Genomic DNA, 17,003 nt, shown 5'->3' with positions numbered 1-17,003 from the left:
CAACTAATGGGCAAAACAGCCAGCTAGCATCAAATGACAGTATTAAACTCACATATATTATTATTAATCTTAAATTTAAATCAACTACAGCCCCCAATCAAAAGATACAGACAGGAAAAAGCCAAAACCCATTGGTATGCTGCATCCAGACCCATCTCACATGCAACGATACACAAAGACTCAAAATAAAGGGATGGAGGAAGATTTACCAACCAAACGGAGAGCAAAAATAAATAAATAAATAAATAAATAAGTAGGAGTTGCAATTCTCACCTCTGATAAAATAGACTTTAAAGCAACAAAGATCAAAAGAGGCAAAGAAGGACATTACATAATGATAAAAGGATCAATGCAACAAGAAGAGCTAACAATCCTAAATATATACACACCCAATACAGGAGCACCCAGATACATAAGACAAGTTCTTAATGACTTATAAAGAGACTTAGCCTCCAACACAATAATAGTGGGAGACTGTAACATCACATTGTCAATACTAGACAGATCAACGAGACAGAAAATTAAGGAAATCCAGGACTTGAACTCAGACCTGGAACAAGTAAACTTAATAAACATTTATAGAACTCTCCACTTCAAATACATAAAACATACATTCTTATCAGTATCATATCACACCTATTCTAAAAGTGACAATATAATTGTAAGTAAATCACTCATCAGTAATTGCATAGTATTTCATAGATTTAAATGAAATATTGGGCTGCTTGTTTGTTATTTTCTTCCCTTATTCCTTCCTGTCTCCATTGTTAAGCACAATTATTGACATAAAAGAGGTTTTCAATTCCCATTTTTAGACTGCATTCTAGCCTGTACAATAAAGCAATACTCCCATTCTCTCTCCCTCTTTCTCTTCCTTTTTCTTCCTCTCCTTCATTTTTTTTTCTTTCTCTCTTTCTTTCTTCAAAAAAAAAAAAAAAACCTCCAAAGGTATGCTGTTCATTTCTTTGTTAAAAAAAAAAAAAGTGGATGAAGGATATGAACAGACACTTTTCAAAAGAAGACATTTATGAGGCCAACGAATATAAAAAAAATAATAAAAATACAATATAACAACTATTTACATAGCAGTTATTGGTCTTAGGTATCACTGTTGAATCCGGCTGGCAGACTTGACCAAGCAATGGATGAAAAATGTACACTGACACAGACTTGCCAGTCAGTGTGGCCAGGGAACCTCTGCTAGAGTCACGCACCCAAGAATGATCAAAGATCTGTCTTAGAACCACATGAGTAAACAAGCTATTTAGATAAACTCCTCTACATTCTCTTGTTATCTGCTCTATGATGTTAGCTCAAGTAAGAGGATTAGGCTGCCTTCAGCCATAAACCTTTTCCCAAGGCTTTTGCAAAACCTTCCAGCCTTCCAAGAAGGCTTGTGTCTTTCTGTAATTTTCCACTGCCCTGATGGATGTTCTACATATCATAAGTAATCCAGAGATAATTTAAAGTATGTAGGAAGACGTACATAGGTTATATGCAAATAACATACCAGTTTATATATGGGACTTAAGGATACATAGATTTTGGTATCTGCAGGCATCCTGCAACCAAACCCCTGAGGATACTGAAGAAGGGCTGTACTTCTTGGCTGTTTATAATCTTTGGAGAAATGTCTATTAAAGTCATTTGCCTTTTTTTTTTTTTTTTTGAGACAGTCTCACTCTGTCACCCAGGCTGGAGTTCAGTGGCATGATTACAGCTCACTACAGCCTTGAATTCCTGGGTGTAAGTGATCCTCCCACCTTAGCATCCTAAGAAGCTGGGACTGTAGGTGCATGCCACCACGTCCAGCTAATATTTGTATTTTTTGTAGAGACAAGGTCTGTGTTGCCCAAGCTGATCTCGAACTCCTGGGCTCAAACAGTCCTTGAGTCTCAGCCTGCCAGTGTTGGGATTACAGGCATGAGCCACTACACCTGGCCTGTTTTTGGTTTTTGTTTGTTTTGTTTATTTTTATTTTGAGACAGGTGCTTGCTGTGTTGCCCAGGCTGACCTTGAACTCCTGGGCTCAAGTGATCCTCCTACTTCAGCCCCCCAAGTAGCTGGGACTACAGTCATACCAGCCATTGCACCCAGCCTTTTGCCCATTTTTAAGTTAGGTTCCTTGTTTTTTTTTTTATTATTGAGTTGTAGAAGTTCTTTGTATATCTGGATATTAACCCCTTATCATGTATATATTTGCAAATACTGGTTTCTTCCATTCTATAGGTTCCCTTTTCTTCTCTATTGATTGATTGTTTTGCTGCACAAAAGTTTTAAAATTTGATGTCCCATTTGTGTGTGTTTGCTTTTATTGCTCATGCTTTTTATGTCATATACAAGAAATCATTGATAAATTCAATGTTGTGAAGGCTTTCCCCCCTGTGTTTTCCTCCAGTAGCTTTGCGGTTTCAAGTCTAGTCAGTTTATGATTTCATGGCTACATTGAGGTCTTTAATCCGTTTTAAGTTAATTTTTGTATATGGTGTAAAGTAAGGGTCCAACTTCTTTCTTTTGTACATGATATTTTTATATAATGTTTTTTATCACTAGCAGTTTTATGTGTTTGATATTATAGCTACTTTCTGTGTTTTTCTTTTCATATTTTCTTTTCTTTTTCTTTTTCTTTCTTTCTTTCTTTCTTTTTTTTTTCTTTTGAGATGGAGTCTCTCTCTGTAGCCCAAGCTGGAGTGAAGTGGTGTGATCTCAGCTCACTGCAACCTCTGCCTCTGGGTCCCATTTCAACAATTCTCCTGCCTCAGCCTCTTGAATAGCTGGGATTACAGGCACATGACACCATGCCCAGCTAATTTTTGTATTTTTAGTAGAGATGGGGTTTCACCATGTTGGCCAGGCCGGTCTTGAACTCCTGACCTTATGATCCACCCACCTCGGGCTCCCAAAGTGGTGAGATTACAGACATGAGACACTACATCTGGCCTACTGTTCAGTTTTTTAAAAATTCTTCAGGATTTTGTTGTTGTTGTTACTGTTGGCATGGTGTATCTTCTTTCCATTCAATTACTTTAACCTATTTGTATCTTTATACTTAAAGTAGGTTTTTTTCTTGTATGCAGCTAATAGTTGGGTTTTTTTAAGTCCAATCTGAAAATCTCTCTTTTTAAAAGTCTTTATTTGAGACCATTGTAGATTCACTTGGCAATGGTAAGAAATAATAGATCTTATGTATCCTTCACCCACTTTCCCTCAATGATAACATGTTGCATAACTTTTGTACTAGGAAATTGACTTTGATACATTCTGTCTATGCTATTCAAATTTCACCTGTTTTACATGCATTCATTTGTGTGTATGTGTATGTTATCACATGTAGATTCATATCACTACTACAGACAAGATACAGCACAGTTCCATCACAAGTATCTGTTGTACTACTCATTTATAGCCACAGCTACTCCTCCCCTCTCATCCTTCCCTGACCTCTGGCAAACAGTAATCTGTTCTCTACCTCTGTAATTTTGTTATTTTGAGAGTGTTATTTAGATCAATCGTACTGTATAGATTTTTTTAATTGAGCATAATTTGAGATCTGTCCAGGTTGTACATGTTTCCATAGTTTGTCTGTATTGCTGAGTAGTATTCCTGAGTCTCTACCTTTAATTGGAAATGGTTAGTTCATTTATATTAATGTGATTATTGATATTGTTGAGTTTAAATCAACCATCTTACTCAAGGATCAGCAAACTATGAGCTTGGGGATTAAATCACACTCACCAAGTGTTTTTTTACTTTTTAAATCTTAATTTAATCTTTTGAGACAGAGTCTTACTCTGTTGCTAGGCTAGAGTGCAGTAGCGCGATCTCTGCTCACTGCAACCTCCGCCTCCCAGGTTCACATGATTCTCATGCCTCAGCCTCCCAGGCAGCTGGGGTTACAGGCATGCACCACCACACCTGGCTATTTTTTGTATTTTTAGTAGAGACGAGGTTTTGCCATGTTGGCCAGGCTGGTCTTGAGCTCCTGACCTCAGGTGATCCACCCACCCTGGCCTCCCAAAGTGCTGGGATTACAGGCGTAAGCCACCTCGCCTGGCCACCAAGTATTTTTCTTTTCATAATTAAAGTTTTGTTGGAACATGGCTGTGTTTATTTACTATTGTCTCTGGCTGCTTTTGTGTTACAATGATACAGTTCGGTAGTTGTGATAGAGACTATGGCCCACAAAGCCAAAAATATCTACTCTGTGGCCCTTGACAGAAAAAGTTTTTAAGTCCTGATTATGCTGTTTGTTTTCCATTTGTCTCATTTGTTCTTTGTTGATTTTGCAGCAGGAATGTGAATTTAAAAGAGCTATTACAGTGGTTGGTGCCTGTTAGAATAACTATAGAAACTTTCCTCAGATAAAATTTTAGACCTGACAGAAGATGTCTGTATTTGTTTTTTATTGTATGTAACAAATTGCCACAATTTAGTGGCTTAAAATAACATGCATTTATTATCTCACAATTTTTGTTCATCGGGAGTCCGGGCACAGCATAGTTGGGTCCTTTGCTTAGAATCTCATAAGGCTGCAATCAAGCCGTTGGCCAGGCTGTATTATGTAGAGGCTCAATTATGGAGAAATCTGCTTCCATACTCATTCAGGTCATTGGCAGAATTCATTTCCTTGCAGCTGTATGACTGAGGGTCTGGCTTTTTACTGACTGTCAGGTGAAATCCTCTCTCAGGTCCTAGTGATATCCTGTAGTTCCCTGCTACATGACTCTCTCCATGGTGGTTTGCTTTTCAAGGCCTGCAGGAGAGCTTCTCACTCCAGTCTGCTCACACTATATTCTATAATGCAACATAATCAAGAGAGTGACATCTCATCCCTTTCCCACATTCTGTCAAGTAGAAGCAAGTCACGGGTTCTTCCTGCATGCAGGAGGATTATATGAAGACATGACTCATTAAGGATCACTGTCATGTATGTCTGCTACAGAAACCAAAAGAAGGCATTAATAACTATATAATCTTACGTTGACCATTTTGATTCCTTTCAAAAGCTAGAAATGATGAGATTAACAATAAAGAACCTAATATAGCTAAAGTTCTGGTTAAGATATTTACAGTTTTCTGAAACTACATAATAAGCAGAGTTTTCCAATCTAATACCAATGATTTAAACAAGCACTTGTAAATTCATTATTGTATTTGATGTAAATCTTGGGATAGTGCCATGAGATAGATAAGTATCCCTGTTTATAGATGAAGAAACTGAGAATTAGTAAAGTCTTAAAAAATATTACATAGCCAGTAAGTGATGGAATAGGTGTTTTATTAATAACTTAAAATCCTTTATTCCTGCCACCAAAGTAGAATTGTAGCATAAATCTATTGATGGTGTGGATATTCATCAAATATGCTTTGATGATGAGGAAAGTTTGATTTTATGTGTAAATACTAATAAGTTCTATGTGAAAATGGAAATAAAATGAGATCTTTGCAAGAGTGTAGCATTTCCTATTTGTGGCAGTACAATATTTCTAATCCTCAAAATAGTTCTGTAAGTGGTATCTCTGTTTCACAGGAGAGTTTTAGGTCTAAGCAGGTTGTCATTTGCTCAAGTGTATACAGTTGGTATGTGATAGAATCATGATCTGACTTCAGAATCTAGGATGAACCTAATTCAATCAAAATATCCTTCTGTTTTGGCCTTGCATTACTAAATCATATAGCTTTAAGGCAGCTATACTAGTGTTTTACTGTATCTCTCTACTTAATTGTTATCATCTGTTAAGTAGGATTGTTTATCTATATTGATAGTAAAATACAGTCTACTTAGCCTTGGATGAAAAAGTCTTTAGTGAACTTTGCCTATCATCTATAGGATCATGTTGTTCTGCTAAAAAAAAAAAAAAAAACAGTTAAGCCTCAAAATTTTAACATTTTTAGTTCATGGCCACATGAGGTGGCTCAAGCCTGTAATCCCAGCACTTTGGGAGGCTGAGGTGTGCAGACTGCATGAGCCTAGGAGTTTGAGACCAGCCTGGGCAACATGGAGAAACCCCGTCTCTAAAATAAAAATTTAAAAAATAGGCCAGGTGCAGTGGCTCAAGCCTGTAATCCCAGCACTTTGGGAGGCCGAGGCGGGCGGATCATGAGGTCAAGAGATCGAGACCATCCTGGCCAACATGGCGAAACCCTGTCTCTACTAAAAATACAAAAATTAGCTGGGCATGGTGGCGTGCGCCTGTAGTCCCAGCTACTCAGGAGGCTGAGGCAGGAGAATTGCTTGAACCCAGGAGGCAGAGGTTGCAGTGAGCCAACATTGTGCCACTGCACTCCAGCTTGGCGCCTGGTGATAGAGTGAGACTCTGTCTCAAAAAAAAAAAAAAAAAAAAATTTAAAAAATAGAAAAATTTTAGTTCACAGCCTTTCTATTTGAAGATATCATATTTCACATCTCAAAAGTCATGTGCTCAAAAGTCAGTTGTTGGATTTTAAAGGAGTTCCTTTATCGATATAAAATAATTAGCAGAAGTGAATTATATGACATTTAGCATAAAAACAAAGTTTTTTGTTTTGTAAATGATTGATATGGTTATTTTGCATGTATAGTAATAACAAATTACAGTTATTGACAATAATTTTTTCCCTTTGGTTTGTCTCTATGTGTTTTATTGTTGATTTTTCAATCACAGCAAACTATACAGTGACAGTTGAGTGGGTTTTGAAAAGCATCTGAAGTGTAGCGTCTACATCTACCTTCTGCCTTCTCCCTACCCTTTGAAAAAGAATAAATGGAATGTTTGAGAAGAGAGCTATATTAAAAGAGGAATATTGCAAATGGCTTCAGATTCTGTGAATGGAAAACAAGCTAGGAATCACATTACAAAGGGGAAAAAGCAACAACAGCATCAGCAAATAAAGAACAGATCCTCAATTAGTGATGGTGATGGAGAAGATTCCTTTACTTTTGAAGCAAATGAAGCTTGGAAAGATTTTCATAGTTCTCTTCTTCGATTTTATGAGAATGGAGAACTCTGCGATGTCACACTAAAGGTGAGCTTACCTTTTTTCTACTTTTCTCAGCCTCTTCAGTGTACTATGAAAAATGGGGGTTTCTGTAACCACATAAGGCAAATTTTGTTGGTATACATATTTGATACAGTCAGAATGCTTTTAGTCTCAATCTTTTTTTAATGTAGGAGACAGAACATAGAGGGTAAATGAAGAGAAGTTAGCATAAGGTAAAATTATTGTGCTAATTTAATGTTGATACTAATTATTTCATAGTTAACTTCTCAGAGTTCTGAAACCCTGGAACAACAACAAATATTATTAGTGAAATTAATAAATTGCTGTTGACCAGATAAGCTTTTCACTTGTGAATTTAAATATCTTGATGTATTTGCTGACTCTGAATATAGGTTAGAAGTTAGGAATTTGAATTGTTTACTCAGCTATACTAGTGTTTTACAGTATATCTCTATTCCAGTAATTTAATCTTTACTTCATTGTTATCATCTGTTAAGTGGGACTGTTTATCTACACCTGATAGTGAAATATAGTCTACTTACCCTTGGATGAAAAAGTCTACAGTGACCTTTGCCCATCATCTATAGGATTATGTTGTTCTAACAGTTTTAATAAAATTGGAAAAGTGATAAAGCAGTATGGAAAAGCCTATGTTCTGATTGTTGCTCTTTACACATTTAAAGTATTTTCTTCTTACCTCTCAGTGAAGTATTAAAAATTTTTGGTGGACTCCTGGGCTTAAGCAATCCTCCTGACACAGCGGCCTGAGCAGCTGGGACTAGATGCATGCATCACCATGCCTGACTAATTAAAAACATTTTTTTGTAGAGATAGGGTCTTGCTATATTGCCCCGGCTGGTCTCAAACTTGGGTGCAAACAATCCTACTGCTTTGGGCCTCCCAAAAAGCTGGGATTATAAGTGTGAGCCACTGTGCTAATGATAGAAAATTATTTCTCATAGTTCTGAATGTTGGGAAGTCTAAAATCAAGGTGCCAGCAAGCTTGGTGTCTGGTGAGGGCTGCCCTCTCTGCTTCCAAGATGGTACCTTGTTGCTGCATCCTTCAGAGGGGATAAACATTACGTCCTCACATGGAAGGCAGATAGGCAAAATGGGCCTAAGCTAGTTACCTCCAGTTCTCTCTTAAGGCACTAATTCATTCATGATCACAGAGCCCTTATGATTTAATCATTTCCCAAAGGCTCCCCCTCTTAATATTAGCACAGTGGGGATTAAGTTTCAATACATTATTTTGGAGGACATTTAGAAGATAGCACAGACATAATCTAATAGAAGAGAAAAATAGTAATGGAGAAAGTGATCTATATTTAAACAGTTAAGCATTCTATATTAAGAAATTTTAAGACTCTGTGTTTAAGGAAGATCACCTTTCCTTCATTCAGCTAGTAAATCAGGATTTTAACTTTTTCATGTTTCTCAGGGGGTACAATCATGTGCCACATAAGGACATTTTGGTCAACGATGGACTCCATATACAATGGTGGTCCCATGAGATTATAATGGAGCTGAAAAATTCCTATCACTTAGTGATGTTGTAGCTATCACAGTGTTCTAGCATAATGCATTACTCACATGCCTGTGGTGATGCTGGTGTAAACAAACTTACCACATTGCCAGTTGTATAAAAGGTACAGCACATAGTTATGTACAGTACCTAATACTTATTCATGCTAATAAATGATTATGTTACAGGTTTATGTATTTACTGTACTTTTTATTGTTTTTATTAGTGTGTACTCCTTCTAAAGAAAAAAAGATTAAAAAAGAAAAAAATTGCAGAAAATTGATTCTTAACAAAACCAAGAAAAGAAAAAAACATTATAAAACAGCCTTAGGCAGGTCTTTCAGAAGGTATTCAAGAGGAAGGCATTGTTATTATAGGAGATGACAGCTTCATGTGTGTTATTACCCCCAAAGACCTTTCAGTGGGACAAGATCTGGAGGCAGTAGACAGTGATATGTATAATCCTGACTTGGTATGGATGCAGGCTAATGTCTGAGTTTGTGTCTTAGTTTTTAACAAAAAGTTTAAAAATAAAACAATTCTTAATAGAAAAAGGCTTTTGGAATAAGCATATAAAAACATTTTTGTAGAGCTGTGCAATGTATGTGTTTTAGGCTGTTATTACAAAAGAGTCAAAAAGATTTTTTAAAATTTAAAAGTTTATGGAAAACGTCACAGTAAGCTAAGGTTAATTATAAAAAAAATTTTAAAAAGATTTAGGGTAGCCTAAGTGTACAGTGTTTATAGTCTACAGTAATATACAATAAAGTCCTAGGCTTTCCCATTTACTCACCACTCAGTAATTCACCCAGAGCAACCTCCGGCCCTGCAATCCCATTCATGGCAAATGCCTTATACAAGTGTACTTTTAGAAAAAATCTTGTATACCATATTTTTACTGTACCTTTCCTATGTTTATCTGTTTAGATACACAGATAGTTACCATTGTGTTACAGTTGCCCACAGTGTGCAGTACAGTAACACACCATGCAGGTTTGTAGCCTGGGAGTGGCCATATCTAGGCTTTTGCCTTAGATATATCTAGGCAAATATCTAGATTTGTGTGAGTACATTCTGTGACATTTGCACAGTGATAAAATCACCTAACACATTTCTCAGAATGTATCCCGATCCTTCAGCAACACGTGACTGTATTAGAGCTGCTTATTGCAACCTACATGTGTAGTATAACCTAGGCTATATGTTGTAGCCTGTTGTTCCTGGGATACAAATCTCCATAGCTTATTACCATACTGAAAATTGTAGGCAGTTGTAACACAATAGTGTTTGTTTATCTAAACATATCTAAACAGAAAAGGTACAGCAATAAGTGGGCAAAGGATATGAACAGACACTTCTCAAAAGAAGACCTACAGGTGGCCAACAAATATATGAAAAAATACTGATCATCACCAGTCATTAGAGGAATGCAAACCAGAACCACAAAGAGATACCATCTCACATCAGTCAGAATGACTTTTATTAACAAGTCAAAAAATAACATGTTGGCAAGGCTGTGGAGAGAAGGGAACACTTACACACTGTTGGTGGGATTGTAAATTAGTTCAGCCACTGAGGAGAGCAGTTTGGATACTTCTCAAAGAACTGAGAGCTGAATTACCATTCAACCCAGCAATCCTCCTAGTTGATAAATACCCAGAGGGAAATAAATCATTCTATCAAAAAGACACATAGTATGTTCATTGCAGTGCTGTTCACAAATAACAAAGATGTGGAGTCAGCCCAGGTGCCCATCAGTGATGGATTGAATAAGGAAAATGTGTTATATATACACTACAGAATAATACACAGCCATAAAAAAGAATGAAATCACATCCTTTGCAGCAACATGCATGCAGCTGGAAACCATTATCCTAAGTGAACTAATGAAACAGAAAACCAAATACCACGTTTTCTCACTTATAAGTGGGAACTAAACATTGAGTAAACATGGTCATGAAAATGGGAAAAATAATGGGGAATACAAGATGAGGGAGGGAGGGAAGGTGGTGGGGGTATGAATTGAAATAAACTGTTAATTTTATGTTGTATATTACACTCACTACCTGGGTTATAGATTCATTCATACTCCAAACCTCAGCATGACACAGTATATCCATGTAACAGCCTTATACATATACTCCTAATTCTAAAATAAAAGTTGAAAAAAGAAAAAAATATATATTTACAATAAAAGAAAAATATAAAATTAAAATAAAAAGTATAAGAATGAAGGAATAGTAAAATTTTTTTTTACTGTATAAGAGGAAAGGACAGATTATAGGCTTATTTTATTTTATTATTTTGCAACAAAGTCTTGCTCTGGAGTATAGTGATGTGATCATGGATCACTGCAGCCTCCACCTCCTGGACCCAAACCCCACCCCACTCCCTGAGTAGCTGAGACTATAGGTGCATGCCACCACATGCAGTTAATTTTTGCATTTTTTGTAGAGGGGGGTTTGGCCATGTGGCCCAGGCTGGTCTTGAACTCCTGGACTCAAGCAATCTCTCTGCCTCAGTCTCCAAACTGCTGGGATTACAGGCATGAGCCACCATGCCTGGCCTTTAGTAATTTTAAAAATGTTTCCCTTTATATATAACTTTTAAGAAGTACAATGTTATTTTTATATTGTATATACACTCTTCACTGTTCTTTTTTTTTTTTTTTTTTCTGAGATGGAGTTTCACTCTTGTTGCCCAGACTGGAGTGCAATGGCACGCTTTTGGCCCACCGCAACCTCCACTTCCCAGGTTCAAGTGATTCTCCTACCTCAGTCTCTCAAGTAGCTGGAATTACAGGCATGCATCACCACGCCTGGCTGATTTTGTATTTTTAGTAGAGATGGGGTTTCTCCATGTTGGTCAGGCTTGTCTCGAGCTCACCTCAGGTGATCTGTCCACCTTGGCCTCCCAAAGTGCTGGGATTACAGGCATAAGCCACTGCGCCTGGCCTCACTATTCATTTTAAATACAAAGCAGATCTTGAGATACATAGAAACCTAAGCTGTCTTTAAAGATGAGGAAGTTGTTATTTATAAAGGTTTTCCTTTACATTGTGATTTCACTATTTTCATAATTATAACTAAATATGATTTGTTATAACTCATGATCACAAGTTGGACATGTATCTGTACCTCATTCAAATTGTATTTAGACCTTAAAAAAAAAAGGCCACAGATAGCTGCTCCGCACCTTCCACCATCTGAGGACACAAAGAAAAGTTGCCATCAGTGAACTTAGGGCAAATCCTTACCAGACATGGATTTGCCAGTGCCTTAATCTTGAACTTTCCAGTCTCAAGAACTATGAGAAATAAATTGTGTTGTTTATAAGCCACTCAGTTTGTGATATTTTGTTATAACAGCCTGAACAAACTAAGACAGTAGGCTTTTTTGTTTGTTTTTTTTAGACGGAATCTCGCTCTGTCACCTAGACTAGAGTGCAATGGCACAATCTCAGCTCACTGCAACCTCTGCCTCCTGGTTTCAAACGATTCTCCCACCTCAGCCTCCCCAGTAGCTGGAATTATTACAGGCAGCCGCCATGATGCCTGGCTAATTTTTGTATTTTTGTAGAGATGGGGTTTCACCATGTTGACCAGGCTGGTCTTGAACTCCTGACCTCAGATGATCTGCCCTCCTTGGCCTCCCAAAGTGCTGGGATTATAGGCATGAGCCACTACACCCAGCCAGTAGGCTATATTTAATTTTCAGATATCAAGATTATTACCCATGAAGTCCAGTTCTGAGAACCTCTCTTAAGTAAATAATCCAAAAATAGAAAGTATTTATGCAAATGCATATCCACTACAATAGTATTTACAGTGATGAAAAAGGCATGTAAATGTCAAATGGTAATGAATAATGTACATATAGAGTAAAAGATATTAAAGAAGATGCTTGCAGAAGTTGCTGATAAAGAATGTTAAAGTGTATTAGAGTAAAAGGGCATTTTTCAACTATTTATGGAAAATTTTCCTGCATATATAATGCTTAATAATATTTTATTTTTTTGTGTTCGTTAATGCTTAATAATATTAAGATAAAATTTTACTTTTTCTACTTAATTTATTTATTTATTTATTTATTTGAGATAGAATTTTGCTGTTGTTGTCCAGGCTGTAGTGCAATGGCACTATCGTAACCTCTGCCTCCCAGGTTCAAGTGATTCTTCGCCTCAGCCTCCCGAGTAGCTGGGATTACAGGCATGTGCCACCACACCCACCTAATTTTTTGTATTTTTAGTAGAGATGAGGTTTCTCCATGTTGGTCAGGCTGTTCTTGAACTCCTGACCTCAGGTGATCTGCTCACCTCGGCCTCCAAAAGTGCTGGGATTACAGGTGTGAGCCACCATGCCCGGCCCTCTACTAAATTTTTTTAAAATGAAGAGGAAATAGTTTACACAATATTAACCATGATGAATTTTTTTTTTTTAATAGCAACAAAAGCAAAGATTTATTGAAATGAAAGTATACTCCACAGAGTGGGAGCGGGCTCGAGCAAGTGGCTCAAGAGCCATGATGAACTCCACACTAGTGGAGTCAGGAATGCTTTACATGTTGCTAGTCAAATGCTTTACTAATCCAAAAGCCTTTGTTTCATTGTATTTTCATTCATATTGTCTACTCTATGGAAAATTACTCAAAGTTTTGATTAATAGTTGGTATTCAAGCTTTTTAAACAAATGTCTAAGGAATCATTGAATGAATGTTGATATTCTGCATATTTTAATACTTAAGTGTGACATGATTTTTCCCTTAGTATTGTTAAGTTTAGCCTAAAGCTCCCGCCTTACATAGTTTAGGCTTGGCCTAAAGGTTTCTCTGTACACAGTAAACTGTAACCTAACTGGATGTGTAAACAGACTTTAGCCTACTCTTGTGCCAGTCACTGAGTATCATCCTATCAAAGGCAATCAGTTGTTCAACCTGTGTTCAAGTAAGGCCGACTCTGAGCTGTAACTGATCCATCTGTTTCTATACCTCACTTCCATTTTCTGTGTGTCAACTTCTTTTTTCTGTCCATAAATAATTTTTGGCCTAAAGGTTTCTCTGTACACAGTAAACTGTAACCTAACTGGATGTGTAAATAGACTTTAGCCTACTCTTGTGCCAATCACTGAGTTTCATCCTATCAAAGGCAACCAGCTGTCCAACCTGTGTTCAAGTAAGGCACACTCTGAGCTGTAACTGATCCATCTATTGCTGTACCTCACTTCCATTTTCTGTGTGTCTCCTTCCTTTTTCTGTCCATAAATAATTTTCGACTGTGCAGCAGCACCAGAGTCTCTTTAAACTTATTCTGGTTCCAGGACTGCCCAATTATTGAATCCTCCTTTGCTCGGTTAAACTCTGTTAAATTTAATTGTCTAAAGTTTTTCTTTTTTAATAGTATCTTGAATTAGTCACATGTTCACTGATCTAACAAAGACTGTAAATTAGAAAATTAAGTAGTATCAGGGACATATAGTATTTATATAATTCTAAATTTTATGGTAATGTTTAATATTATGTAGCTTGCATATTTTTATCCAATTTTAAAAATCAGGTCTTTCGATTTTGATTACTTTCATTTTCAAATTTCTGATGAAATAATTTTTGTAATTGGTAATTATTTTTATGTACCAGGGAAAGAAATTGTACAAATAAACTTTCAGGAATGTAATGAAACCATATAACATCAAAGGAGAATCAGTGCATTAAAAAGCTGAACTTTTGGCTGTTACTATTTATACATGTGACTCAAAGATCTTTTTAAAGTAAAAATGGATATTTATTCTAAAAGGGTACATAGGGGTGTATATGTTAAATAGCCACATTTTAGTTTATTTGAATCAAGATTCAAATAGAATTATAAAGGGACAGAATCTTATTAAGAACATCATGAAAATGACTTGCTGGCCATTGATTTGTACAGCTTAGATGGCAAGTGTTAAAATAATGGTTATCTAGAAATTGTGGAACCCTATTTTATGATACTATTATGTAAGAGAGTGTTGGCAAGTTATTTAATGGATCAGGTTTAAGTCATGTGAGACTTACAAATATTTGCATAGAAACTGAATCCCAGTGGTGGTATGTGGAAATAATTTTTTAAAAAGAATCTGTTTAGGCTATTTAAAAATTATTTAGTTTCAGGTTTCAGATCCCATTTTAAAGCTGATGTGAATTTGAAAACATGCCAAGCTTTATGTTATAGTTTACATTACAACTTTAGTCTCATTAGAATCTAAATCCTGCCTAGTGAGTTCTATGAAAAAATTTAATACAGCATAACAGACAGAAATGATTATCTTGTACTTGCTGAAATAAATGATACTGGTTCTTCCTCCACATTAGTGAAAAAAGACTGAGGAAGGGACTTTTATAAGCGAAACTATTTATACAATTGAACACTCCAGAAATTCTCATTTTAAAATTAGTTCTCAAATAATGAGACACAACTACAAGTTTATTATATAATCAAAACACTACATGAAAACAGGAAAATTATTAAAATGGTACTATAATGTTACTTGTATTTGATTATTATAAACTGCTGGGAAAATGGGATTAATACTGTATTAAAAAGAAGATATCTGCCCACTCAGTTCCAAAACCTTCCAGATCTAAATAAAAATTTAAGTGTAAAACATAAAACCATAAAAGTAGTAGAAAAAATATGTGAAGTAAATATGGAATATTAGAATGATTCCCGTTTATAGCAGGGTACCTCAAATAATAAAAAGACTTGACTTAATTATGTGAAAATCCATAGGGAGAGAATAAAAATTGAAAGCAAACTGTGAAAGAGAAGTTTGAAATATATATGACAAATGCCTAATACTTTGATTGTATGAGGAATACTTACAAATGAATAAGAAAAAATTTGTAGTTCATAGAAGAAATACAAGTAGCCCAAAATTTATGAATGATTCAATCTTATGAGCAAAAGAAAAGATAAACAATGAGATATTTTTATTCATCAAATTGTCAACTGTGGCTGGGCATAGTGGCTCACGCTTATAATCTTAGCACTTTGGAGGCTAGGCAGGAGGATTGCATGAGCTCAGGAATTTGAGACCAGCCTGGGCAACATAGACTGTTTATACAAAAAAAAAAAAAAAAGTGTTTCTTAACACTCAAGATATGGTGCAAATACTGTAAGAAGCTCAGAAATGGACAGTTTGACAGTATATATTCACATATTCACATTGTATCCTTTGAAGCAGCATTTCTACTTACAAGAATTTATCTGTCCGAATAATAGAAAATGTGAATAAAGATTTAGTTACAAAGAAGTTCACTACTGTGCTGTTTGTAATGGCACACTGTTGGAAGCTATCTGATTTTTCAATAATTAAGATGATGAGATTGCAGTTTTTTTATTGCTTGTATATGAGCTATATCATTTCAAGATAATGTGAATAGAAAATGAAAAAAAAACTCAGTTGAGCTCATAGTAAATACTACTAAATACTTACTCTGTGCTTCAGTTTTCTGATTGATAAATTGTGGATAATAATAGTACTTACTCATAGGGGTGTTGGGACAGTTGAGTTAATATATAAAAAGCACTTAGGGCCGGGCGCGGTGGCTCAAGCCTGTAATCCCAGCACTTTGGGAGGCCGAGGCGGGTGGATCACGAGGTCAAGAGATCGAGACCATCCTGGTCAACATGGTGAAACCCCGTCTCTACTAATACAAAAAATTAGCTGGGCACGGTGGCGCGTGCCTGTAATCCCAGCTACTCAGGAGGCTGAGGCAGGAGAATTGCCTGAACCCAGGAGGCGGAGATTGCGGTGAGCCGAGATCGCGCCATTGCGCTCCAGCCTGGGTATCAAGAGCGAAACTCCGTCTCAAAAAAAAAAAAAAAAAAAAAGCACTTAGAAGGCCAGCTCTATGGTTCATGCCTGTAATCCTAGGACTTTGGGAGGCCAAAGTAGATGAATCACTTGAGCTCAGGAGTTTGAGACCAGCCTGGGCAGGATGGCAGAACCCTGTCCCTACTGAAAGATGCAAAAATTAGCTGGGTGTGGTGGCACGTGACTGTAGTCCCAGCTCCTTGGGAGGCTGAGTTGGCAGGATCGCTTGAGCCCAGCAAGTTGAGGCTGCAATGATCCGTGATCACGTCACTGCACTCCAGCCTGGGCAACATGGTGAGACCCTATCTCCAAAATAAAAGCTCTTACAATAGTGGTTGACATGTAAGGAGTGCTGACTGATGTTTGCTGTTATTAATTTACAAAATGTCCCTGAAATATCATATAGGAAAATCACGATTTGTTGTATATATGTTATAGATACGTATATAAAAGAGGCCAAGTGCCGTGGCTCACTCCAGTAATCCCAGCACTTTGGGAGGCCGAGGCAGGCGGATCAGTTGAGGCCAGGAGTTCGAGACCAGCCTGGCCAACATGGTGAAACCCTGTCTCTACTGAGAAAACAGAACCCACAAATATTAGCCAGGTGTGGTAGTGCATGCCTGTAATCCCAGCTACTTGGTAGGCTAAGGC

At 36.7% G+C, this 17,003-nt stretch overlaps 1 protein-coding gene across 2 annotated transcripts in view; it reads left to right on the top strand.

Annotated features, from left to right (window-relative positions):
* KLHL8 (kelch like family member 8) overlaps positions 1-17,003 on the top strand; it is a 69,811-nt gene that overhangs the window by 25,576 nt on the left and 27,232 nt on the right. For both annotated transcript variants that reach the window (XM_012437774.3, XM_012437778.3), the window contains exon 2: positions 6,645-7,005. In XM_012437774.3, coding sequence (XP_012293197.1) covers positions 6,790-7,005 — 216 coding nt within the window. In that variant the 5' untranslated portion in view covers positions 6,645-6,789. The remainder of the gene's footprint in view (positions 1-6,644; positions 7,006-17,003) is intronic.

This window comes from Aotus nancymaae, unplaced genomic scaffold, assembly GCF_030222135.1.
Source record: "Aotus nancymaae isolate 86718 unplaced genomic scaffold, 86718_ANA_hifiasm-v0.15.2.pri h1tg000006l, whole genome shotgun sequence".
Classification (NCBI taxonomy): domain Eukaryota; kingdom Metazoa; phylum Chordata; class Mammalia; order Primates; family Aotidae; genus Aotus; species Aotus nancymaae.
The sequence above is the reverse complement of the archived record's forward strand: the minus strand, read 5'-3'. Positions and strand labels throughout refer to the sequence as shown.